Source organism: Metarhizium brunneum, chromosome 1 (genome assembly GCF_013426205.1).
Source record: "Metarhizium brunneum chromosome 1, complete sequence".
In the NCBI taxonomy this organism is placed as follows: domain Eukaryota; kingdom Fungi; phylum Ascomycota; class Sordariomycetes; order Hypocreales; family Clavicipitaceae; genus Metarhizium; species Metarhizium brunneum.
The window spans coordinates 9,458,278-9,484,193 of NC_089422.1; the positions used below are offsets into that span (position 1 = coordinate 9,458,278).

The 25,916-nt window shown below is 52.9% G+C and overlaps 8 protein-coding genes across 8 annotated transcripts; 4 read left to right on the forward strand and 4 right to left on the reverse strand.

The window, feature by feature from the left end:
• Positions 1-1,873: 1,873 nt before the first annotated feature.
• On the forward strand, positions 1,874-2,698 carry csn_0 (Endo-chitosanase; the record flags this gene model as incomplete). The annotated part of the gene is made up of 3 exons (XM_066130031.1): positions 1,874-1,972; positions 2,031-2,378; positions 2,444-2,698. The coding sequence occupies 3 exons, from the start codon at positions 1,874-1,876 to the stop codon at positions 2,696-2,698; spliced, it is 702 nt and encodes a 233-aa protein (XP_065985704.1).
• A 1,474-nt stretch (positions 2,699-4,172) lies between these two features.
• Positions 4,173-5,993, forward strand: mdrA_1 (Major facilitator superfamily multidrug transporter mdrA; the record flags this gene model as incomplete). The annotated part of the gene is made up of 1 exon (XM_014685738.1): positions 4,173-5,993. One exon carries the CDS (start codon positions 4,173-4,175, stop codon positions 5,991-5,993), a length of 1,821 nt encoding a protein of 606 aa, XP_014541224.1.
• A 507-nt stretch (positions 5,994-6,500) lies between these two features.
• Positions 6,501-8,349, reverse strand: G6M90_00g029480 (uncharacterized protein; the record flags this gene model as incomplete). Its single annotated transcript, XM_014685737.1, has 8 exons — positions 6,501-6,560; positions 6,632-6,757; positions 6,805-7,135; positions 7,195-7,256; positions 7,313-7,510; positions 7,563-7,677; positions 7,732-7,970; positions 8,026-8,349. The coding sequence occupies 8 exons, from the start codon at positions 8,347-8,349 to the stop codon at positions 6,501-6,503; spliced, it is 1,455 nt and encodes a 484-aa protein (XP_014541223.1).
• A 1,661-nt stretch (positions 8,350-10,010) lies between these two features.
• On the forward strand, positions 10,011-11,186 carry aruH_0 (Arginine--pyruvate transaminase AruH; the record flags this gene model as incomplete). Its single annotated transcript, XM_014685736.1, has 1 exon — positions 10,011-11,186. One exon carries the CDS (start codon positions 10,011-10,013, stop codon positions 11,184-11,186), a length of 1,176 nt encoding a protein of 391 aa, XP_014541222.1.
• A 1,056-nt stretch (positions 11,187-12,242) lies between these two features.
• Positions 12,243-13,735, reverse strand: G6M90_00g029500 (uncharacterized protein; the record flags this gene model as incomplete). The annotated part of the gene is made up of 4 exons (XM_066130032.1): positions 12,243-12,892; positions 12,952-13,223; positions 13,343-13,545; positions 13,616-13,735. The coding sequence occupies 4 exons, from the start codon at positions 13,733-13,735 to the stop codon at positions 12,243-12,245; spliced, it is 1,245 nt and encodes a 414-aa protein (XP_065985687.1).
• Positions 13,736-17,047: 3,312 nt separating this feature from the next.
• Positions 17,048-19,808, reverse strand: G6M90_00g029510 (uncharacterized protein; the record flags this gene model as incomplete). Its single annotated transcript, XM_066130033.1, has 7 exons — positions 17,048-17,101; positions 17,158-17,299; positions 17,389-17,530; positions 17,601-17,912; positions 17,989-18,839; positions 18,898-19,207; positions 19,268-19,808. The coding sequence occupies 7 exons, from the start codon at positions 19,806-19,808 to the stop codon at positions 17,048-17,050; spliced, it is 2,352 nt and encodes a 783-aa protein (XP_065985990.1).
• A 2,566-nt stretch (positions 19,809-22,374) lies between these two features.
• egl2 (Endoglucanase EG-II) lies at positions 22,375-23,889 on the forward strand (the record flags this gene model as incomplete). The annotated part of the gene is made up of 5 exons (XM_014685733.2): positions 22,375-22,410; positions 22,492-22,533; positions 22,589-22,703; positions 22,771-23,384; positions 23,467-23,889. The coding sequence occupies 5 exons, from the start codon at positions 22,375-22,377 to the stop codon at positions 23,887-23,889; spliced, it is 1,230 nt and encodes a 409-aa protein (XP_014541219.2).
• A 288-nt stretch (positions 23,890-24,177) lies between these two features.
• On the reverse strand, positions 24,178-25,767 carry dmoA (Dimethyl-sulfide monooxygenase; the record flags this gene model as incomplete). The annotated part of the gene is made up of 3 exons (XM_014685732.1): positions 24,178-25,072; positions 25,145-25,485; positions 25,555-25,767. The coding sequence occupies 3 exons, from the start codon at positions 25,765-25,767 to the stop codon at positions 24,178-24,180; spliced, it is 1,449 nt and encodes a 482-aa protein (XP_014541218.1).
• Between the last annotated feature and the right edge of the window lie 149 nt (positions 25,768-25,916).

Consider the following 25,916-nt stretch of genomic DNA (forward strand, 5'->3'; position numbering starts at 1 on the left):
TGGACAAATGGGAATGCCACAGAGTTCCATGGTTCTATTACAGGCGCACCACTTCAGACTCCTGAAATGCGAAATATATCCGCAGTCGTCGTCCATCATCAGGCCCAGTATAGGCATATTCTTACCAACCGTTCAACTATACCCAAGTTACTTGCCCTGAATGATTCCGCATCGGGTCATCATGTTACGAGCACCAGGAACGGCGGCGGGGTGTCGATCTCCTCCCACCCGAATGACTTGTTCGCACCGGGAGCCTTTTGCGCCGTCCAATGAGGAGCTGCAACGTTCCTGGAGACCAAGCGACGTGGTTGATCGCGCCTGTTTTTGGCATCTCCAGACGTCTGGTTGATCTTGACGGGTTTGCCCCCACGTGGGACCTTGACGGTGACAGTTTCATCAGGTGAAGCAGGCTTGTAACTTACTATTTAGGCAACTAACTGCATGGAAATGGTTAAGAATAGTCCCAAAGGAGACGCGGAACTAGTAATAATCCGTGGAGGCATGACCTCATTGCCGAGCGCTCTCATCTCATGCGAGTAGTGCCTCAGCATAAGTTATGAGGTCACACCCGGTTTTTAGTGGTTGGGGAGACGAGTATCTTATCTTACTTCCAAAATCATATCCATTTCCGATTCTGGAAACATGAATAAATGTAAATTCACCAAGGGTTTGGGCGTTTCTTGTTGCACCAACCCTTATACACAACTCCTCCTTTCCTTCACATCAAGACGGATGGTGTCCAGAGTGAACAAGACTTGCGTGCAAGACTGTACATCTCACGTGGGGTCAAGTCGGTCGCATTCACTGAGTTGACCCGATAATTGAGACGGTATGGCTCTTGCTCTCTCCATTGTCTCACCCCCAAATGCATGACAAGACAAGTTGAAGCTGCTTGACACATGGGACTGGCGCACCGGTGACATTTGGATGGCACCACCCAGTGTGCTTAGCATCTGCTCCCAAAGCAATATTGAAGTGTGTTGCCGATGGATGCCCTGCACTCCGGCTCTGGTACTCCATAGGGTAGGCGGAGTCTCGGCCAAGGAGCGCAGACTATGTCTCCAACATTGGAGTTTATATTTTTGGACTGTACGGACTCTAGTACTGAAACATCAGTCCTGATTATACTGCTAATACCTGCCCATGTCAAGGCTGCGTTTATTGCAAGCCCCAGTCTAGGCGTAGCATTCTCGCCATGATGACAGGCAAGACAAGACTGGGCGGGTTTCAATGTTGGGAATTTATCCACCAACATCTGCCATCTTACGTGGGAATCCCAGCGAACAGCACCTGGAACACCATTACCAGAGCTGCATGTATCAAATTGATTGACTCCCACTACTCGCGGTACCATACATTGGCCTGGAGCAGTTTACAACACAAGGTCTGACTGTCCTGTAATGACAAGTCCCGCTTTTCAGAGACAAGTTACGTTACAACCGCACACGGCAAGGCCTGCTGACCCCGATCAAGGTCCTTATTTTCCTCCAATCCCCAAAAATCGGCGCAATTACCTTCCCCTTTTCAACATGCTTTGGGTCCATCAAGACGACTGACTGCCAGGCCGGCATGAGACCGGGCTGAGAGTGGCTAAGGGCTAGACCAGAGTCCTCCCCCAAGGTGTCAGCAGCGACGATTCCAACTCGAGGATAGTTCCGGCATTTGGGTCTCGAATTATCCATCCATGGCTCACCCGTCCGGGGATGGCCACGGCATAGGCCGTCGTCCCAAGTTATGGCCAAGTGGAAGAATCATTGAATGGCTCGAGGTCCAACACGCACGTATATAAGTAGGCTGGCTGTACAAGTTTTGCAATACCAGACGCCTGACGGGTCAAGATTCACACAAACACCGTCTCGCTACCACACTCAAGATGCGTTCAGCCAGTCTCTTTGCCGTGGCCACCCTCGGCGCCGTAGCCTCTGCCTACCAACTCCCCGCCAATCTGAAGAAAATCTATGATCAGCACAAGGTATGTTGCAAACGCAGGCGACAGCACGTGCCGGTCGCTAAGACGAGACACCACACAGGCCGGGACATGCTCCAAGAAACTTTCAGGAACCTTCAGCGGCGGCGCGGCCTACTGCGGAGATCTCCCCAACGCCATCTTCCTCAAGGGGAGCAGCGGCAACTATGACAACATGGACATTGACTGCGACGGCGCCAACAACTCGGCCGGCGGCTGCGCAAACGACCCCAGTGGCCAGGGGCAGACGTCCTTCAAGGACACCGTCAAGACGTACGGAATTCCCGATCTCGATGCCAACATCCACCCGTACGTCGTCTTTGGAAACGAGGGCGCCAGCCCGTCCTTCAACCCGCAGAGCAAGGGGATGAAGCCCCTTAGCATTATGGCCGTCGTGTGCAATAACCAATTGGTGCGAAGTATCCCGGCTCCGGTCCGTCGCCGCCATCCAATTGCTAACAAGAACTTTGTTTCTAGTTTTATGGCGTCTGGGGCGACACCAACGGATTCACTTCGACCGGCGAGGCGTCGCTGGCCCTTGGCAAGCTCTGCTTCCCCAACGAGGGCCTTTCCGGCGACAATGGCCACGATCCCAAGGATGTTCTCTACATTGGCTTCACTGGAAGCGATACCGTGCCTGGCAAGAGCGGTGCGAATTGGAAGGCAAAGAAGACGACTGAGTTTGAGGATAGCATCAAGGCCCTGGGCGACAAGCTCGTCGCGAGCCTCTAGATGTAAAAGTACCTTACTTGCCAAGAGTCTGCGCGACCTCCTGTGATTGCATCGACATGTTTTTTTTTTTTCATTTGGCAGCGACGAGGCTGGCGCCCTTGCCCTCCACCTTGTTCGTCATGATTTGCATCTCGGAACTCGTGCGTACAGGCTGTCCCCGTGGATGCGATTGCTCTTTGCGTGTCCTCGTCAATCCACGTGTTTGGCCTCATGGGCTAGCATGGCCTGATGGCCAGTTGGGGATGTTTCTGCATCTTACGACCCTCGGGAAAATGTGTATAGCCCATCGTGCCATCTCGAACGGCGCGTAAGCCCAGCGCCGCTGTCATGCGGTAAGAGGTGCCAGGCCAGACATCCATAAGCGCTGTATGTATCTGCCATTTGTAGCCTCAGGAACTGCGTCATCAGACGAGACGGCGCGACTACAGAAGGCGTTGGTCAATTTGTGTCAGTCCCCTGCGGCCATGGACGGCCATGGTTCGCCCCTCGTACGACTTTTCCACCAGTAAGCACCATGCGCAGGGCCGTGTTTTAAACTAGACTCGGCCATGATGACTAGCAAAGTCCGGCGTTCGTTTGGAAACGCCGCCAGCTGAATGAATATCGTGGCTTTGTAGTTCGGACTCGGACAGAGAACCGCCATGACTTGGTAATGCAGCCAATTCACCACAAAGCTCCACAGAACTCAACACTTTACCATATTATGAAACAAGGGCCCGGCGTGTTCGTTACAAATCCCTTGCGCTGACAAGAGGCACAATCACGTCGACGGCGTTTGCAACGGACTTTTTAACCCGACTTGGAGAGCGCCGGGCCCGGACATTCCGCGGGCTTCTCACCGACCGGCCAACAGCCAGCATGGAACCAACCAACCATGTTGAACCGGACCCTGAAAGGTCTGGATTAGGATGCAGTCTTTTCGGATGACTGGTTGGGTCCGTCTGACCCTTGGCCTGGTGTCCGTCGTTATTGGCCGCACAAATGGCCATTGTTTCCCTATCTCCGGGAACGACTTGGACATGATCACTGTCGGCTGGCTTCTCGGTGGAAGCCATGTTCCAACACTCGGCGTCACCACTTGCGGCACGTCAAGGGTCCGAGATCAAAGACCAATGCGTCGCGGCCGAGTTACAAATGTGTTGGACGCCCAACGCACAAGGCCATTGCTGACCACGTTGATTCAAGGCACCCAGTCTGCCACGGACAAAAGTGGACGCAACTACGGAGCACGGAGTCATCGGCCACGGCATTTATCCACGAAACCCGGCCCGATGGCATACATGAAAGACGCTTCCTCGCTTACACAACGCCCATTCATAGCCCGCGACTTTCCCCAACCCATCTCCCTCCATTGCGTGGCATCTGATTCCCCATGCCGAGACAGTGTCGATATAATATGCGGGCATCCAGGCTTGGCATTCGCAAACAGTCCAACCAAAGACATACATGATTCGCTCCGCACCGCGATACCACCATGGCAACAAGACCGGCCAGCCACGGCCACAGCGATGGCGAGGAACCGGCCCTTCAGCACAAGATTCCCTACTGGCGGCTTGTCATAGACCAAGCAGGCGTAACTGATCATGTCCTTCACCACGAATACCCGGGATCGGGCACCCAGGAGGACCCCTACCTGGTGCAATGGACGCCAAACGACCCCCGAAACCCCATGGGCTTCAGCGACGCCAAAAAATGGTTCATCACCGTCACCGTGGCCGTCGCCACGCTCGCCGTGTCCCTCGTCTCGTCCGCGTACACGGGGGGCATGAAGCAAATCATCATCGAGTTCGGCGCCAGCCAGGAAGTAGCCACGCTCGGCGTCTCGCTGTTCGTGCTCGGCTTCGCCGTCGGGCCGCTCCTCTGGGCGCCCCTGAGCGAGCTCTTCGGGCGCCAGGTCCTCTTCGCCGGCACGTACGCCTGCCTCACGGCCTTCAACGCGGGCTGCGCCGGCGCCCAGAACATCTGGACGCTGTGCATCCTGCGCTTCTTCGCGGGCGCCTTTGGCTCGTCGCCCCTGACCAACGCCGGGGGCACCATTGCCGACATGTTTGAGCCGGCGCAGCGCGGCCTGGCCACCGCCATCTTCGCCGCCGCCCCCTTCCTCGGCCCGGTCCTCGGCCCCATTGCCGGCGGCTTCTTGGGCATGGACGCCGGCTGGCGCTGGGTCATGGGCTTGCTGGCGGCCTTTTCGGGGCTCGTGTGGATTCTGGGCGTCGTCCTCGTTCCCGAGACGTACGCCCCCGTCATCCTGCGCCGGAGAGCGGCCAGGCTGTCTGGCATGACGGGCAAGCACTACGTCAGCAAGATGGACCATGACAGAGGCCGCGTCACGTTTGCCGAGTCGTTCAAGTCGGCGCTCTCGCGGCCCTGGATACTGCTGTTCAGAGAGCCCATCGTCTTTCTTCTCTCGGTGTACATGGCCATTGTGTACGGCACGCTGTACATGCTCTTTGGTGCGTTCCCCATTGTGTACCAGCAGCATCGTGGTTGGAACCAGGGCGTCGGGGGGTTGGCTTTTCTGGGCATCATGGTGGGAATGCTTGCCGCCATAGCCTTTACGCTCCCCTTGAACAGGCGGTACATCGAGACGCAGCGCAAGTGCGGCGGCCACGCACCGCCCGAAGCCCGCTTGCCCGGCACGCTGGTCGGGTCCATCGCCCTGCCCGTCGGCTTGTTCTGGTTTGCCTGGACGAATTCCAGCTCGGTTCACTGGATTGTCAGCATCCTCGCGGGGGTGCCCTTTGGTTTCGGCATGGTCCTGGTGTTCCTGAGCATCCTCAACTATCTCATCGACTCGTACACGATTTTCGCCGCCTCTGTTTTGGCAGCCAACTCCGTCTTGCGTTCTCTCTTTGGAGCCGCCTTCCCCATGTTCGTGGGGAAAATGTACGAAAACCTGGGAATCCACTGGGCATCCTGTATCCCAGCCTTCCTTGCCCTGGCCTGCGTGCCGTTCCCGTTTCTGTTCTACAAGTACGGTGCGTCTATTCGGGCAAAGTGCAAGTTTGCTGCCGAGTCGGCTGCCTTTATGGAGAAGCTACGTCAACAATCCCCCGAAGCTCCTGCCGTCGTGGAGAAGAAGATGGACGGTGACGCCACCGAGACGGGTGCCGATCTCTCGAGCGACGAGGAGACCAGGACGGGCGAGGAAGGGACGACATATTCCCCCATCAAGGCGACGCAATCTCACGCTTCGACACGTGGTCAAGCGGCTGCCGACACGACACTATACGATGGCAATCCGTACAATATTGACCGCGTCAACAGCAATCACTCATTTGCCAGTCACAAGTAAATTGGTGCATAGCGCGTCTCAATACCTCACAGTTTTTATTATTAATTCGTGGCTGGAGTCATAGAACTCGCCTGGTATTCTCTCTTCTCATTGTCTTTGATCTCAACATGGTTCTTACTTGGGTTTGGCATATGTACACATGGAGCATAGAATAGCGGGAACATGACAACCATATAGAGTCTGTAGCATAAGATGTTTTTCTCTAGCAATAAGTATACACTGGGAGCCGAGGCATATTATAATACACGGCGAGAGAGATGTATACTCGCTTTCAGTTAAATCATTTCATTTCACGCTAGGTAGAGGGGTAAATCAAGGTCGATTTCTATTTCAAAGCTTATCAACTATCCCTAAATATCCAACAGTGAACTATAATAGTATATTACCAACTAAAAGGTGCCTAATTACCGTATTATATTGCTTGCGCGGACCTGGAATGGACTCGCATGGCATATAATGCTTGTCACAGCCCCCGTCAACCACTCCCTTCTCCTGCATGAGGGAAAATTAGTAGTATTTCGGGTTCGTCGGGTCGGTCAGATCAAAGATGACGACGCTATGGGGACGCTGGTGATTATGCAAGTCAGCTTATGCTTTCAACTAGTTTTGGAATGAGTGACGCCTGGCATGTTACTTACAGCTCCACCTCTGGTCTTTGTAAAGATGTTTTCAAAGTCAATGGTTCGGTTGAAGTTCAACGAGCCGTCGGGGAGAATGTCAATCCAATGGCCTTTGTAATCTCCAGGGGTGTTGAGCACGGAAATCTACTCGCGTCAGCTCTCATTCCATTAGTAAAGCGGGTTATACTAACGTCTCCTGCCTGGACGAAATAACCAGTGACCAAGAGGTTCTTTTTGTCGGGGGAAATCTTCACATAGTGAGGTCCAATGATGGGCTGGGTCTCATCAGGGTTGTCCAGACGTTTGACATTGTTCAGGTCTGAAATGTCTAGAGCAGCGACGTGGTTACCCAACGTGAAAGTAAAGTATGCCAGCTTCCCATCGTCGCTGATGTCAGAGTAAATGGCAACAGAGTCCTTGGCCTTGTCCCCGAGATCATAGAAGAGTTCAGCAACGCCCTGTTTGCCGTTGGCATCTTTTCGAAATGGGTAGATGATCCAGACCTGGCCTGGATTGACCGCACTGTAGAACATTGTTTTAGAATCTTGTATCCTAGTATTAATAATGGTTTGTTGACTCACGTGGCTAGAGCGGCGCTCTCCTTGTTTCCAGGAATAAACTTGACATCTTGGATACCACCACCCTGTGTATGGTTAATCACCAAACCCACGGCTTCTTCCGGAGGGACGAATTGCTCACATGAGGAATTTGGATCGTGGATATAATCTTGCGGCTATCAAGCTCCCACAGACGCAGCGTGTTTGCCTTTTGAATGCCAAGAGCCGAGACGGGTTTGAGAATGCTAAGTGGAACGACAAAGTCGGAAGTGAGGATAACGTTGTTCTTGAAGTCGACACTCAGGCCGTGTGGTGTGAACTGTTCACCGAGAATGTTGAGCTGCTCAAGTCAGTAATTTCGCTTCTGATTTCATTTCCAGTCCATCACATACTGTTCCCTCGACATCCTCTGGCCATTCATGAATAATATTGCCCTTGGCGTCTGTCTCAACCAGGCGTCCGGGTGAGCTTCCCACAGCGCTACCCATGTATGTAATCAAAAATCCACTGCAGCACTTTGAATTAGTTTTAGTTGTGTAGAATGTTTTCCAGGTGACGCACCCTTCAGGCTTGGCTCGGATCTCGTCAGTGATGGAACTCAGCAGAGCCCGGTTGCTGTGAGCAAACTTTGGGTGATAAGGATCACTGGAATCCCAGTAGAAAGCAGTATCCTGGGTTTTGAGAAGGGAGAGCAATCCGCCGCCAACCAGAGTCTTTCCGTCCAATGAGGTTCCCAGGTGATGAGGAGAATTGCCGCTTGTAGGAACATCTGATATGTGGATGATTGTCCCAAATGTATCCTATCCAACAGGTCAGAAACGGCCTATTTAGATTCATTGGGAATAGGTCTCTTACATCATCCAAGCTCACAGTTACCAAGAAATCCTTGTGGGTATTATCGCCAGCGCCTGTCCAGAAGTGGCCAATCTTCTTCGGCTGAATGTTGGACACGTCAAAGGGCGGACTGTCGACTGGGGGCGTTGGCACTTGAAGGATAGGCAAAGGAGGAGCATTTGATGCCAAGGGCTCCGTAACACCTGGAATTGCTGGAATAAGGGGAGGAAGACTCAAGCCGAGGGGATCTCGCTTGGCAGCAGTACGACTGCCGTCCACAGGGCCTGCCAATACAAAGTCGGCGACTCCTGCGAGAAGCAGGAGAGAGTGGAAGCTGCGTCTCATTTTGAGTGCCTTTCGAGGTAGTTTGAGCAAGTAAATGATGAGAATGTGTTTGATTGTGGAATGATATAGGGCTTGGGTGAGCAAGTTTATCCAACTATATATCTGTGAAAAGCGCCTTCTATGCCAGCATCCCTTTTCTTCCAGCTACCCTTGTACGATTTACACCATCGTGGATTCAGTCATTACTGCGAATATGATGCAATTTGGTTATTTACGCAAATGCTGTTGCTTTTTTTCTTCTGGGTTCCGCTATCGAGATCCCAACCACGAGGCTGCCTCTAGGTGCCGATGCCACGCAGGGAGTACACTGCTTGACCATTTGGACGCTCCTGATGAACACCAAATGTTGAGGAATCGCGGCAGTTCAAGAAGCTTGACCTGCTCATTCTCTCGAGCAATGACGGAATATGCATGTCTCACAGATCCCATTTGACTACACCGCTTTGGGTCACCCACGGCGAATTGGATGTTGAAGGTGACAACGATTTCGTGATGAAGAAGTGCATTTTCAAATCTCTTTTACCACTTTTAGAACGCCACAAATTTCCCTGATTTTATTGGATACTGCTCCCTGTGGTTGTGCTATGGTTACGAGCAAGCCACGAGAACTTGGAGGCATCTCCGTGAAGCACCGCTGGCATTATCGCGGCGAATGTTGAAGGTTACAAGGAGGGAAAAAAGAAGTGAAGTGGAATTTAGACATGCTCTCTCACTTGTCTCAAGTTTATTAATTTCTGATGCCGTTCTCTAGAAATTGGTGAGCCAATGGCAGATTGTCATACATGCAACCGCCATATTCCCGCTCCGATGGCGAGCGCCCCGAGTGCACAGCTCTCCGTTAGCGTCAAGTTCATTTGGTAGCTTCAATGTTAACTTGGATAAGCTTCGAATAGCAGCAGACCAGACGGAATCAGACGAAAGTAATATGGGGTAATTCTTCAATGTTGAGAGCAGATCTGTCCCGCAGGCTTGTATTGCTCTCATCCCCCCGACAAATGGCGTGATGCGCTACCGCCGACAAGCCGCCAGCAAGATGCCGCAAGTCGCTCCCGATCCCAACAGCGGTTATTCAGCTTGACGCTTTTAAAAGAAACAATCTGTGTATTTTCACTACTGCGTGTCTCATCACAATTTGGTTGCATCGCCTGGTCTTGGTCTATGGCGCGGGAAAAGCTGAATGAGCTGCCAAGGTTGCCTTGCAGCCTTGCCATGTCACCATTATAGTTCCCTTTGATACCATTCGCAGTCGCAGATCTTCATTTACATCATGGAAAAGTCTCTTTTCCAAAAGAACCATGGTCTTTTGTATTTCACAACTACTGTGGCCCGCGTTTGACTCTCTGCCACCCTATATGCTCCATTGTGAGCATCAGGCGTGTAAGTGGACAGAATAAAGCACCATCAGGAAATGGCGCATTCTTGGCGACACACGAGAGCGTCGAGCTCAACGAATAAATCGGGATTCGCAGTGGTTTCCGAGAGGCCAACTGCCGAGCCTTAGACGGAAAACCTTAACCGTTGGCAAGCCACGATGCAAACGAGCTTGACCCCGCTTGAAACTGAAGTTCAACCATGCAAGACACGGACTGCAAAGAAACATCGCGGCTGCGTAGACTACAAGCAGGGACAAAATACAGGGTATCAATCCTTCTTTGAACGCCATGCCTCGACAACGCCCGGCGCGCGTGCAGCAAATGCAAGGAATTGGAGTCGACAGAATGGGAGCCATTGGCGATGCCGACGGCCACCATCTCTTGCGCCTGGAAAACCTCGATACCGACATTCCGCCCGATGCAGAAGCCATTGCTCGCACAGAGGCCGCCGCCACCACAGACGACGACAACAGTTACCTGCCTTTTATCGGGCAGAGGCACCTTCGCAGCGTCGCGGCAGATCACGTCTCGCGCCTTTCCGGCGTCGCCTACTCTGCCGATCAGAATTGCGTCATCTCGGCCGGCGGACTGTCTGGCATTCTCAACGTCCTGCTCGCAACCATCGAACCAGGCGACGAGGTCATCGTCACCGACCCCACCTACATCGGCCTGATCAACCGCATTGTTCTGGCCGGCGGCGTCCCCAAGTATGTGCCGTTTGAGTTTAGACCAGGGGCAACGTGGAAGCTCGATCGCGGCGCTCTCAGGGATGCCGCAACCCCCAAGACCAGGGCGATGCTTCTCATGTCTCCGTCGATGCCCTGCGGCGGCTACTTTGACGCGCAGGATTGGCAGGCCGTTGCCGACGTCTGCGTGGCCAACGACCTCTGGCTTCTTCTCGATACCGCCATGGAACGGCTTGTTTTTGACGGACGACGAGTCGTGCATCCCGCTGGCCTCCCTGGCATGCAGGAGAGAACCATTACCATTGGCTCGTCAGCCAAGGAACTACGGATGATTGGGTGGCGGGTTGGCTGGATTGTTGGGCCGCAGGAGGTGATGAAGGATGTTGCTCTCGTCTCCATGGCCAACGTCGTCGTCCCAGTGGGCATTGGGCAAGATGCTGTTGCCATTGCTCTCGAGAGGTCGCAAACCACGCTTGGTGGCTATGTACAAGAACTTGAAGCCAGGCGCGACAAGGTCGTGTCTGAATTGGACGGCCTTCCCGTTGGCATTCCCGCTGGAGGCTGGAGTTTACTGCTGCGTGTGAGTGACTATGGCTTGACGGGTCAGGGAGCTTCTGAAAAGTTGCTTCAGCAGGGTGTATGTGCCACGGGAATGCGTGGATGGGGACTTCAGCATGGACATCAGTATGTGCGATTTGTCTTTTCCAACGAACCGGTGAGTCGCTTGCATGGACTTGGGGTAAAGGTCCGAGCCGCGCTAGGCATTCATTCGACTTAGTTGACTTTTCATTTCCTTTTAATACACGTGGAAAAAATTGTGATCGGGGCGTTGGAGGAATTTGGGTAATCGATGCAACATCGTCACCCTCACGCCGTCTTTCCCCATCTTGGCCACCACTTATTTGACAACAGATGGCTCTACGGTACCAATCATTTCGTTCATATATTAATAATGGTAACGACTCAAGTAATATCCATCAGTACACAATTAAGGACATTTATACAGAAATAAATATTTGCTGTCCCGGAATCGCGCTGCAGCCTTATGGCTCCAAGATTCTGTTGACCTTGGCTATTGGTGATGGCGCGTGGCAAGAGTGCCTGTCATCATACGACCAAGATACAATTGAATGGCATGATTGTAAGATGAAAGCACATCTGCGGCACTTCATCACAAAGCTCGCCTCGGCGCGACAGGGAAAACGATGAGAAACCTACTCCGCCTTCCGCTTTTGTCATGTTCAGACGCTGTACGCTGAGGCAGATTACTGCATACTCGGGCATCTTTTTACACTGGCCTGCCGCTTAAAAAGACTTTCAAGGCATGCAGTGGTTTTTGTCAATTATAACTCGCTATGCCTTGCCAGTCCTACGATTGCGGGAACAATGCATAGTTGCGCCGGCATGTCGTGTGTCTCAGGCAAAACCATGTTGAGAAACATGTTGTCTCGGGCCCGGATTCCTAAGGCTCGGCTGAGTTTATGACCGCATCAGCAGTTGACGAAGCTAAATGCAAGGTGTAATCACTCTCAGCGACCACATACGAGTTTCGAAAGACTCTAGGTCAGCATGTAACTGTAAACAAGGCAAGCACGAAACTTGCAAGTGTCTGCTCGAAACTTTGAATTCTTTAATTGTAAACCCAGACTCTAATATGAGGCTCCTCATGGGCCAATGAAGCGATAATTACATGAATGATACATAGAATCTCCAGATTGCTTGACTTGGGCCATATGTCTAGAATAATACGAAATGTAATCCCACCCCCAAGAACACGTGCTTTCCATCCAGACAGGAGCTATCGGACCTCAAAACAATTGTGGCTCAACAGCGATTAGATGTGTCGCGCACCATGTCTATGCTTGCATGAGACGCTAGCCTTTGAGGCGGTCGATGTTGCCGTTACAGCCTCTTGGATACCAGTTTGGCCGTCCTGGATCGTCGACCCAGTCGCCGTGGTGATACGAGTCTGGTTCTTGGACACTGTAGCTGTCAAGGACGATGCAATAGTCGTGTGGTTCAGGGACACTGTTGTCGTCAGGGATGTGGCAGTGCTCGTGCGGTTCATGGACCTTGTCGACGTCGACGTCGCAATGGTGGTGTGGTTCGTTGGCTTGATGACCTTCTGCGTCAAGTAGCGGATGTCCTTGATTTGAAAGTAAAAGTTCTTGAAGGCCTGAGGATTCTTGGAAACATAGTCGATGCAGGTTGGCTCTCTGGTGACCTTGTCGCATGTTCTACCACTGCCTCCATCTAGCTCTTTCCAGAATTGATCACTGCCCGGTGGGATTCCGCAAACGGGAAGAGTGAACATGAGTTGCTGCTCCTGGAAGATGCGGTTAATGTCGCAGTTCGAGGCCCGTAACTGAACGGACGGCTGGCCCCACGACGAAGTATCGAGCTCCTCGTCGCTCAGGTTTGCGGGCTCCTGGCCATGCGGCCAAGTAAACAGCTTAATATACTCCGTGGTCCACTCAAGGGCCTCTGATGTAGTTGTGTGTAAGCACATGTCTCATCAGAAGAGGGAGCCATTGACGACTTACGGATTCCTCCCTTCGGGTCAGCCCAAATGGTGTTTTCTGTCTCTCTTGACTGGCAGCCTTGGTTTAGCCACTGAGTTTTATTGTCGGCGAATGTATTGTCACAATTTGAGGAGATGATTCCTGAGTATTGATCTCCCTGCTCAATGGTGCATGACCCAAATTCGGACGCGGGACCGACGTGGAACACGGGCTTATTGTGAATGTCCAGGTTCCAGCCTTCGTAGATGTCGATTTCACCGGCTTTGGGCCATTCTCCCACACCCAGAGTCCAGCTGGCAAAACGGTTACTGTCACATTGCAATACAGCTCGTATCGTATTGACATTACTTACTATGCTGGCCAGCCTCCGCAAACGAGCTCCGGCAAATGAGTAAAACGAGTAATAACCAACCCGTACTTGAATGCCTTTTTCGAGACAACCCGGAGACTGTCGCGTCCCTCGGCAGACGTCTTATTCAGAACCCTGGTATGATCAATGCCCAGGTAGACCTCGCCGTCTTTGATCTTGGCTAGACCCTTTTTCTGGGCGTTTGTCAAATTTTGGTACTTGACCCACGACCAATTGTCGTCATTTTGAGTTGGGATACCACCGGTCTATCAACCATCCATTCATTAGCCAAACGAATCGGCCGGCGGTCGGAGATGGATGGGCATGGGGTCATACAGTGCGGAAGTCGAACGACTTGAAGAAGTTGCTGGCGTTGTATGTCTGGTTGAGACGAAACTGCTCAGCCGCTGAGGCTGCACAGTGGACGGCAAGCAGCCAAGCGGTTACGGGGCGCATCTTGTCTTGCTGGGCCGAGGACTAGATGGAAAACTGCGTCGAGATGGCAGTCGGACACATTTGGCGCCAAGCATGTATGTCCTTGTATATATATTATGTAGCCAGTGCTGTGCCTAAACCAGCGCCTTGACGGCCAAGAGCAGAAATTGCTGGTTGCCTGAAATGGTCTCATAGGGGTAAAATAAGACAACATGGTGAATGTAATCTCATTTTTTTCATTGCCCCATCCCGTCGTGTAAAGGTTATTTTCGGCGAGACGCCGAAGTTACAACGCATGTTGTACTCCATAGCAGTACAACATATTGTTCAGGACCCGGCGCATGAAAATGAATTGCCAGGGTCAGGGTCTGCCCTGCTTCTTGGCAAGATGCCACTCCGTACCTGCATTCCAGAACGGACCACATTGTGCAAACACGTCTGCTAGTGCGTAATGACTGGTTATGCTCTGCCGGAGTTTCCGCAGTTAAGCCTTGCGTCCCCGGCATCGCGTGAGCTGTGGGTTAGGGTCAACATTGAATATGTGACATGGACTGGAGCCACTTGGTGCGCGATTCAGCGTTCGGGCTAGTGAACTTGTTGGTTTGAGAACCATGGAGGCCACGCGGGTGAGAAGTGCGGGATGGCATGACGATGGGAGTACAAAGGCGCAGTGCGATTCCTTGCTGTACACAGCCTTCTGGGCAGTCCTCCACGGCATCATACCGAGTGAGAGCCTTCAATGTTCCACCAGACGGCTTACAAATTACAACATTGAATGCTTCGTGCCTGAGCACCGAACTGAACTGCGCGACTATCTCTGCATGTGCCACCAAGCCAAGGATCTGCCCCCCGGTTCATCCCTTGTGCGCGGATCCTCATCGATAGCAGGGCATGGGCCCAGCGGGATGGGATTCCTAAATTTTGACCCATTCGGACCCAAACACCTGAGCATCGTTATGTACCCGCCATGACCATGTCGTCTGGTCCTAGGGGATGCGTCTCTCGTGTTTCCGACAGCACGTTTATTGGGCCGTTTATAGGGCGCGTGCTTTGGTATCGGGTGGCTCCCGGCTACCCAGGGCAACTCGGCTCTAAAAGGAAATATAATCACGGAGTACAAGCCGGACGCGATTGCCATAAAGGTGTAGTATTCGTAGATCAGGCCCTCTCGCGACGACGATCCTTCGTCTTAGCCCCCTTCTACACGGACCTGAGACGCGCATCATCTCACCGAGTACTTGAGTCAAGACAACCGGGCGATTATGCTTAAAACGGGTCAGAGACCAATAGCGAAGCGAGTTGTCTGACATGGGAGGTGATCTTTATTCGATCCTCCCCATCCGATTCCACATGTTCCTGCCCTATAGTACATATATAGTACACCCAGGTACATGTTAGATTGATGCTTAATTATTACTAATACGAGACAAAAGACAGCAGAAGAGAACAAGGTTAGCAACTACGGTATTCGCTATTCGCCGTCATTTCTCAGTGATCGTCATCGGCGCTTCCAAACGGTGCAAAGGTGAAACCTCTGTTAGCTGACATCTATTTGGTCATCGGTCACGCGGCGTTTGGGATTTTGCAGAATAAGATCCGCCAGAGTCCATGCGGCGGAATGGTCGAGTGGCTGCGCCCTAATTATTCTTTATGCATGACCTGGTAAGGAGACTAATAACCAATAAACAACGGGTTTTACGGTTCCCAAGATTAATTGATTGCTTAATAAGTCAAGGTCTTTATTATAATCCCTTCAACTTCTCCCAACACCTTAATAACTTGAAATACATGCATCGCAGATAATGCATTTCCCCCTGCTACCCTGTCATATCACGGATGAAGAATACGAATTCCGTGGTGTTGGCAGAGTCGCAGGGATAAACATGGACTTTTCATTATTAATGATAGCACGCAATTGACGCGCCCTTTATTGAATTCCACTACGGAGTAGTTTCGGCAGGAATTCAGAGGCATCCACGGCCTCCACGGCGGTAGACGGAAAATGCTGAAACCACCATGTTTGGCTGCGCGTTTAATAACACGGACGACATTGACCCGTATTGCGCCCTGCAGCCGCGGGCATATCCCGGTGCTCTTTATCCAACAATTGAAACGAGTGGCTCATCAACGTCTTTGAATCCATGGTGGCTAATGGCGTTAAGGAGGACTTCTCGCCCATCACACCACAAAACTCCTCCCACCATCACCACTTTTCCCTAACCAGGCCTTGTGACTCCCTTGTATATCTGTATCCACGCATCTGCAGCTCTCCATACGCCATCATCATCGTACGCGTGTCTACTGCGCTAATCATAGCGATGATGCCAACGAAGCCGGCAGTGCTGCCCTTCTGGCCTCAAACATGCTCGGCAAGTGCAGCAAGCTGGCGAGCCATCCTTGTTGTCCAGGAATTTGGGCAAGACTCTTCCACGGTTCCTCGCCTAGAGGCCGTGAGATTAAAGGATTTGTGCTTCCTCATGACGGCACGGATTGGTGTTGCCCTGGGCTTCCAACTATATAGAAAGGGCGAATGTCAGTCACGGCAGAACAAGGGGGGAGAGTTGATGACTTGGAATCTCCCCGGCGGCATTGACTGCCTCGGTGATGTCTATTCCTTCTCTAGCAGTGGAAGAAGCAAACTCGCCAATATAGTCAATAACCTTTTGAAGCTTGCCATCGAAATTGGGACAGAGTTCTTCCAGCTCTCGGGTCATACTCTCTATAAGCAACCGTCGACGTCTTCAACGGAGGATTCAGGGCCGTCAAGACGGCTAATTCCGACATCAGCTGTTTTGTATCTGGCAATTCTCAACATCTCCTTACACTGTGGTGGAAAACGCGACGTCCACGGCCGGGGCAGTAGACTAGCACAAATGAGCTTCTTAGAGTCGTAGTCCATCTTTCCCGCCTGGTGCCAATGAAGCCAGCATCAAGGAAGGCTTAAGATGGCTTTTGTTAATACACTTTACAAAGATGGTGGCGAGCCACGAGCTTTGGAATAAAAGACTTGGAGATGGTTGGAATTCAGGCATAGTGATACCACCAACTGATCTAACACTCTGGAAATGATGCTTTTCAACTTGTGCGCGGCGGAATTGACTATTGTGGTCCGGGGGGAGCAGCTCTAGGCGTCATGCCGAGGCCGACTGGTTTGACGAGGCGGTAAGAATTGTGCCCAGTCCGCAGGAACGGGAGTAACATCTCAGAAATCAAGACAGCTTTGCAATATTTTGTGTCAAGATGAAGCAGATAGACCTGGTTTGAGGCAACTATACTATAAAGGCAAATGGGCGAGAACGGGGCGTAGAATTACAGATAAAAGTGTTGGCATGGTCATGCCATCGACGAAAGCCTCTGTAGAGAGCAAAGACCGATGCAGTTAGGAACCTACACATATTCGTTAGCAAAGGCATTCCTCGGTGAATAAATACTTCCAGGCTTACCTCCTCCTCCACATCCGCCGCCGCCGCCTCCTCCTCCTCCTCCACATCCTCCTCCTCCTCCGCAACCTCCGCCGCCTCCCGATCCCGATCCTCCTCCGCAGCCTCCTGTGCTGCCACAACCTCCCGTTCCAGACCCGCAGCCCTGGTAACCGCTATTAGCAAAAGACGTGAGAAGATATACCATGGACGGGACATACTCCTATACCACCGCATCCTCCGGCATTTCCACACGCTCCGGCTGCTACGCCTCCACCACCGCAGCTTCCAGCGGCACACCCTCCCCAAGCACCGGCACCCGTGTGGACATAACATGGATCCCATCCGTAGTACATGCCCGGTGCCAGGTACAGCGGATACACTGCGGGGGAATACACTGCATTCTGCTTAGTATTTCAACATCATTGCAGATGGCCAAAAGATGAAGAGGGGGTTGTGGCACGTACTGAAATATGAATAGCCCCAGTGGTCGTAATAGTCATTGCGTGGAGGAAGCGTACGGCCCTTTTTCTCGGCGCGCTTCACAGCCTTTTGGTAGTTTCGCTCCAGAGATTCCTCTTGACGAGAGCGGAGGTAGGCGCTGACTGGCCCTCTAGACGCATCCGCGGAACGGACTGCGTTGTGAGCCGAGATGTGGGCAGAGTTATCCGGAGGGCAGCGCCCGGCTCTGCCAGATTGATAAAAGTCTTGTGCATACTTGTCACCCTTTGAGGTGCCGAGAAATGAGTTCAAAGAGGACGTGTGCGACGCGCGGATGGCTACACCAAAAGAGTATTCAGCATCGGCAGAGTTCATGGTACGAAAGCTGGGACGGGAGTGTGAACGGATATATACCTTCGCAGTACCAACAAGTACATTCGCTGTACAATTCATGAAATAGAACTTGGTACGTCTTGGACGTCCATTCGAATGCCTGGTTGAGCTTGACTTCTTCGATCTTGTCATCATGATCAATGAACTTGAATGTCGCTCTTGTCGTGTCGGCATAGTAGGACGGAGGGATGAGCTGATGGGTGTGCCACGCAAGGTCGACGTCCAGCGTCGGGACAGCGATTTGCTTTGGATAACGCCTCATCAACTCCATGAACTTGACGTACTTGTCTATAAGCCGCGCCATTGTCTCTCGTGCCGAGGGGCTGTGCAGCCAATCCAGCTTGACCATCTTGTCAACAAACACTCCCTGGCGCATCACGGCTCCGCACAAGTCCAATGCGAATGGCGAGAAATTCTCCCAATACCGACTCATCATCTTTCTCACGCAGTTTTTGGACTTGGGAGGAATCTTGTACCGACTGCTCCATCTGGGGGGCATGGAGTTTATGCGACAGAGTCGGCTGGAGTCACGCAATACTCCCTCGACAAGAGATTTGACCGTCTCCATGGTTGGGTTTCTGTGGGATTTGAAGATGTCTTGGATTTGAATTCGCAAGTCGAGCTGGATCATGCGGTTGGGGAACGTCCTTGGATACACATTTTCCTGATGCCCGCTTGGTACAAGTTCCGGCATGCCATTTTGCGGATCGAGGATTGTTCCAGGCATTGGCACCGACTTGGCAAGAAGCAATGCCGAATCTTGCACAAATTTACGAACAGACAGGGCCTCTTTGCAAATATTGCCGTGGCAAGCAACACATTGATGGCTCAACTTGCCGTCCCCATATCCACTACCGACAAGACCGGATAATCTGCGCGAATATTAGCCTTGATTGCAATATCTGAACAGGTGCCTCGGGTGCGACAAACCCGTCTTGCCTGTTGGTAGATTCTTGATCTCCACAGGTTGTCCATGGGATGTGGTTGGGAACCTGGCAGTAAGGACAATTGATGATCTTGACCATGGGCTCACCCGTGTTGGCCCAACATCGACCGGTTGCCTGCGTCCAACGTGTTGGGCAGGCATCAGAGACGGAGTAGTCAAAGTTTGTGTCGATTGCCTCGTTGATAAGAGGCCAGGGCATACCATCTTGCCACAGGCCCTTCATTGAACTTCGAATGGAATCCTCGAGAAATGCTCGAGGATTGAGCATATGAGAATGAAACACCATGAGTACGTCTGGGCAGCTTCAACGTTAGCGTCTGCAATATTTTGGGATCCCACGGTGAATGTACACACCTAGAGGCGGAAGCATATCTGGTCCAAGTCCTCGAGGGTCTTTGCAGAGTATGGGAAAGTTGGCGTACAAATCGGATGCAGGTTCGGCCATCATGTCTTGGGTAAGATGATTTTGGCCTTGAATGACCCTCCACCAAGTCTCATACCGATCAACGGCACGAGCGACAAACAGTGCCCATCTCTTTTCACGGATCTTGCTCAGAGCAAGCTTTACCTTTTCCGCGTCTTCCATCTTGATGCCCTTTCCAGCATGGATGGCATCCAAGTCGAAACCATCAGCGTCATGGCCCGCGCGACTGTCGTACAAGCCGAAAAGACCGTCAGTGTAGCCCACTTCCTCCTTCAAGTTGTGGATGGCGTGGAGGAGTTTCAAGTGGGCGAGACAGGTATCAACCGTGAGCCTTCTTTGCGCAATGTCGGTCTCCAACGACAAATGCGCAAATGCCGCTGTAGTATCGACGTCGACAGGTGGTTGCGCCTCTGCTTGTTCAGCTGCGTACGCCGGTGGTGCAACACCATCGCGGTCATCTTGACCACGCATGATGTTCTAGGGGATGATTAGCTGATGTGAAGAGGGACTGGTTTGAGTAGGGAGGGTGTATATTCTAGATGTATTGGACTCAAGGCGTCGCCGCTGGGGTATTATGACGTCGCAGCCGTTGCCTCCAAGTTTGGCCGGAGGAGCAGAAGAGGAGATGGACTAGGGCGCAAGTGTTCAACATGAATGTTGTCGACGACCGCATTCAGTGCTCACATGTGCACCTTGGTACTCCTTAGCAGAAGCCTGTTGTCTGAAACGGTCGCTCTTTGAGATGGAAATAGCCCAGGGCGGCGTTGAGACGTGCTTTGTTCGCGCGATGACATCAGCTCAGCAGCATGGCCAGGTCAAGAATCATGGTTCTCGAGTGTTCAAGGTTGTTTCGCGTGGCCATGGCCAGTCAGCCCAACAATGCCTTGTCACGAAAAGGTTGGGACGCCAAACGCCACCAAGCAGGCAGGCAGCACCACGGTGGTGTAACAACATTGAACATTTGAACATTGAACATTGAACACTGAACCAACCAGGTAGGTAGTTGACTCTCGAGGTATTGCACGTGTCCCGTCAAGCTTCATTGTTCGTAGGACCAGCAACAGTGCGCTTCTCTTTAACTTGCGGTGCGGCAAGTGTGTGATGGTATTGGTGCCGATTACCCGTCTGGTCAGCGACGAAGTGGCTAGTCCAACTTGGCATGTCGATGGTGCACTAATGTTCAATGTTCGTTGCCAACGGGTCGATACGCAACCACACATGCATACATGTCAGCTGGTACTTGTGTATGTAAGAGCACGTGCACTCAATGACATGGAGACTCCATGTCCAGATGTCCGCCACCCAACATTGACTGCCAACATGAAAGCTGCCGTGAGTGCCTTCCTTCCCCGCGATGAGGCCGTGTTTGGTCGCTGCTCATGTCTGGTCTGGTCTGGTGCAACCTGGCACGACAGCAACATTTGAAGAGCCCAGTGCTGTCTTGTCGCTGTCCCTCGCGGCTAAAGACTGCATGTGGTCCAGTAACTCACATGCGATTCACTGCATGTGGTCAATCCAATTGAATCTCTTCAATGTTCCATGTTGTGTCTTCAGCCTCAACGCCACATGCACTGGCCCAGATCTCAGTGCTTCCTCCCGTCAGCCCCAGTCCAAGCTCCCAGGCAGCCATGGTCCGATGTGCCCGAGATGCCAAATTCCCACCAGTGTCGTCGTCGTCTGGTTGCTCACATGCAGGGCATGTCATGGCAGCCTCTCCACACAGCCGGTAGCATTGGCGAGTGCCCAGCACTATGTTGAAGCATTTGGCGCCTGATGGGGTGGCTGTGGTAGGAAAGCAAATGTGCTTCCCACGATAACCTCATCTCTTTCCATCAATGATGGCAATACTCGTTTTAAAAACTACCTACCCACCTAAGTAGAGTCCCGTCACCGTTTAATACGAGTAATTTCGCCCCCGTAAGCGTCCAAGCTCCACCTGGTGTCATTGCCTCGTGTGAATGGAGTCCCGCCCCGAGCGTTGTTTTGCACCCAGCCGGACATTTATTAGTACTACTACTAGTTGACATGACGTTTCCTGCTCCATCTTTTGACGTCGCTTGGGAACCGAGGGCCCGAGGCCATGTACATATGTCTGGTAGCTTCTTCGTCGACGGCGCGCACAGGCTAGGCATTCGCACTCACCCATTCATGTTCCCATACAAGAGTCTCAAGTGCTGGTACAATTGGCCGTTTCTTTTCTTTGCACCCCCATCTCGGCGCTGCCTGTTGCAGCCATGACAGACGCAATTAGGGCCTGAATCAGCATGTACCCCTCAAGTGCTGGTATGAATCAGCGTCAAGTCTCACGTTGCGTTCCCGCCAAAACGCACCGAGTACATACAGGTCGGCACCTCTGGAATCTTGGCCGTGCTCTATCTGACTGAAACGCCAAAATGTCAGTGGTCTGCTTTGTTTACCCGGAATACCGAGGACCTTGGAGACGCTTCCTCCTGGTACATTGATGACGTGGCGCTGGATCTTGACTCCGTGTCTCTGTGATTGGCACTCTGGCATCGCCGTTGCCCAGCGCTAGCTGTCAGACGGCTTTGTTTATTGGGTCCAAAATGACATTCGTAGCGTCGAGTTATTTATAAAATACGAAGGTCGACGCCCTAGTTGAAAAGACACGAGGGCAATCCGTCGGCTCCGTGCTTTCAGTGGCCTTTCGGTGAATAAATGGGCTGTCGACCCCTTCTCTTGAACACTTGCCACCGTTTTTGAGCGTGATTTTTGCCCTTGCACTCGTTGTTGGCTTTTGTCTCGTTTTGATAGTTTCTTGTGGTTTCCGACAATGGGAATAGACCTCTGACCGGCGCCAAAACGCTTCGCTCCAGGTATATCGACGTCACTGGACCAAACCTCGGCGAGCGAGTTGCCCAGCATTACGGAGTAGTGGTACCGAAGCGCTGCCGCCGAGCTGCCGCGAGCTGTCACTCATTGGGTTGCGTCACCTTCACTCGTTCATCTTGGCCTCGCGCGACTTGGTTGGCGGCTCAAGGATATGCATACGCGCGCATGGCTCTCGGGCCTGTTGGCCATGTCTACGGGGGTCATGGGCGAGTTGAAGTACTTGGTATGTTTGATCCTCTGTGAGCGACGACAGCAAGTCTTTATTATTGAACGACGTCTCTTCTCAACTAACCTACAAGACCAGGGGGTTGCCATGGCTGGCATAGACTTTGGCTGCGACATTGATGTAAGATAATACGAGTCGACAATGACGGTGGCTCATGACTGACCGTAGAGGACAGGGCTCATGTCCCGGCGACCACGTCCAAGTGCCCCTTGCATCCCTGGGCGGCGCCGACTCTGCTGGTCAGATGAAGCACTTTGTGGACGATGACGGCATGAACACATTTCGACTCTGTAAGTGTCCCGTGCATGAATGACTTCATCTCTTCAGCCTTGCTTTGCTAATGCATTGGCGGCGAAGCAATGAGCTGGCAATACATCACGGCGGGTCAGCCCTCGGGCGGGTTGGACAAGATCAATTTCGGCAATTTCGACAAGTTGGTTCAGGCTTGTCTGGATACCGGCGCATACTGCATGCTCGACCTGCACAACTTTGCGCGGTACGACGGCGGAATCATTGGCCAGGGGGGCCCGAGTGACGACGTCTTCGCCGGCTTGTGGAAGCAGCTCGCGACGTTCTACGCCAAGAGCGACAAGATCATCTTCGGCCTCATGAATGAACCGCACGACCTGGACATCAAGACGTGGGCCAAGAGCTGCCAGGCGGCCGTGACGGCAATCCGAAAGGCCGGCGCCACATCGCAACTCATCCTCCTCCCCGGAACCAACTTTGCCAGCGCCGAGACATTTGTGTCTACGGGAAGTGCCGAGGCCCTCTCCGCGATTACGAACCCCGACGGCTCAACCGACAACTTGCTGCTTGATCTGCACAAGTACTTGGACATCAACAACTCGGGCACCCATGCCGAGTGCACCACCAACAATGTGGCCGGCTTCAAAACCATTGCAGAGTGGCTGCGCAAGAACAAGCGCCTCGCTTTCGTGTCCGAGTCTGGTGCCTCCATGGACCAATCTGTAAGTACACAAAGCCACGGCTGACCATTGATGTCACTGTTTCAATGTTGCAAGTTGCGCGCCAATACTGACAAGTCTCCAGTGCATGACCAAGTTCTGTGAACAAAACGAATTTATTGCCGACAATGACGACGTTCTCGTTGGCTTTGTTGGCTGGGGGGCAGGCGGATTCGACGGCACGTATGTGCTTACCCTGACGCCCTCGCGATCCGGCGATGCCTGGACCGACAACAAATTAATGAAGCAATGCATCATTGCGCCGTTTGGCAAGGCTGCGAGCGCAACCGCGTCGACTACGCAGGCGCCAACATCTACCACCACCACGTCCACGTCGGCGACGTCGACGGAGCAGGCGACCGACAAGACGCCCTCTGCTACCCCCGGCACAAGGAATACCAATGCGAATGAAGCCGCTCCAAAAAAGGGCAATGCCGCCGACCACGTGGCAATTTCTCACATTTACATCATCTTGGCGAGCATGGCAGGGCTACGACTTTACTTGTAGACAATGCCGGCGCATGATTTGTGCACAGAGGGCCCGGCTCTGTGGACGATGTAGTACATATATGGATAGAACCGGGCTTTGTTTTGCTGCGGGGAAGGCGCTTACATTGCGGACATTTGAGCGAAGTTTTTTTTTAAATCATTAGAATATGTACTTTTTTGGGATACATGGACCGATGCTGCTCGACACAAACGGGCGTAGAGCACCCTGACAACCACGAGTAAGATATACAAAACCCGCATAGAGATGCATCTTCTTGGCCAGCACGAATGCGAATCCCGCCTACTTTTACCCCGTAAGAGCCGGCTGATCCCCAGATTTCCAGTGGTACCTGCTCGCCGGATGATCCTCCCTTGGAATCCTTTGCCCAGCCTCCCCGGACAGATTCTCTCGGTACGTGCCCCCCTCCACGGCGTAGTCGTCCCAGAACAAGCCCCGTTGGCGCAGAACCGGCAGCAGAAGCTCAATGATGTCCTCAAACGACCCCGGGAGAATGGCGTACGCCAGGTTGAACCCGTCCACGTCGGCCTCGGCCACCCACCTCTCCATCTCGTCGGCGACCCTGTCGGGGGTGCCCACGACGGTGGCCCCGAGCCCGCCTATCTTGATGTGGTTTGCGACGGTGTGCTTGGTCCATCTGGGCACTTCCGGCGTCGACTTGGACCACGCGTCGACGGCCGAGCGGATGGCGTTGGACTCGACGTGCCGCAGCTCCTCGTCGTCGCCGTACTTGGCGAGGTCGATGCCCGTCCAGCCGCCAAAGAGCGCCAGCGCGCCGTCCTCGGAGCCGTGGCTCAGGTACTCGCGGTACTTGGCCTCGGCTTCCTGCTGCGTCTTCCCGAGCACCGGGCAGAAGAGCGTCAGGAACTTGATGGAGCGGGGGTCGCGGTTGTACTGCGTCTTCGCCTGCTGTCGGATGTCGGCAATGTTCTTGGCGATTGTCGACGGGCTGTGGCCGGCGACAAAGATGGCCTCGGCGTTCTTGGCCGCAAAGGCCTTGCCGGCGCTCGACGTGCCTGCCTGTAGGATCAGGGGCGTTCGCTGAGGCGATGGCTGGCAGATGTGCGGTCCCGGTACGGTGAAGTACTTGCCCGCGTGGTTGATGGTTCGGACGAGCGACGGGTCAGTGTATACCCTGGTTTTGGGGTCGAGCTTGACGGCATCGTCCCGCCATGAGGCTTGCCTGGGTACAATTAGCACTGACGATGATGTCTGGCTGCTGTCTCAGCATGCTTGGGGGGTGGCATTGGCGTACCAGAGTTTGTAGGTGACGTCGACGTATTCCTCTGCTATGGCGTATCGCTCATCGTGCGGCGGCTGTTCGGTGAATCCGAGATTTCGAGCCGCAGAATCGAGATAGCCCGTCACAATGTTCCATCCCAGGCGTCCGCCGGTGAGATGGTCGACGGTGCTTAGGCGCCGGGCCAGGTGATAGGGTTGTTCATAGGTAGTAGCTACGGTTACCCCGAAGCCAATGTTTTTTGTTGCTGCTGCCATGGCGGGAACAACCGCGAGCGGCTCATTCACAGGCCATTGGGCTCCGGATACGACTGCAGGGTCGGGATTCTTTGGGCCTTTGTAAACATCGTAGGATCCCTGACGGACAAACAGTTAGTGGGCAACAAGAGACTACATATGTATGTAGGAAACATGGAAGCAACTGACCAGTACGTCGGCTATGAATATGCCATGGAACTTGCCCTTTTCGAGGAGCTTTGCAAGTTCGACCCAATGGGACACATTGTTGAAGTTTGACGATCTATCGTCTGGGTGTTGCCACAGCCCGGGAGACTGGTGGCCACTGCAAGACTCCACAAAGGCATGAAGGATGAGCTTCTTCTTTGGTGAGCTGGCCAAACTCGCATCCGAGTCTGCCATGTTGCGATGATGCGTTGCCGTGGTTGGCAATTGCTTGGAGCGGTAAATCGAGTGACTGCATGTGGCCCAACAGACGAGATCGAGGGTTGTACAGTCTGGTTTTTAAGTAGAACCCGACATGATATTCTTGCTAGATTTCCATTGGGCCG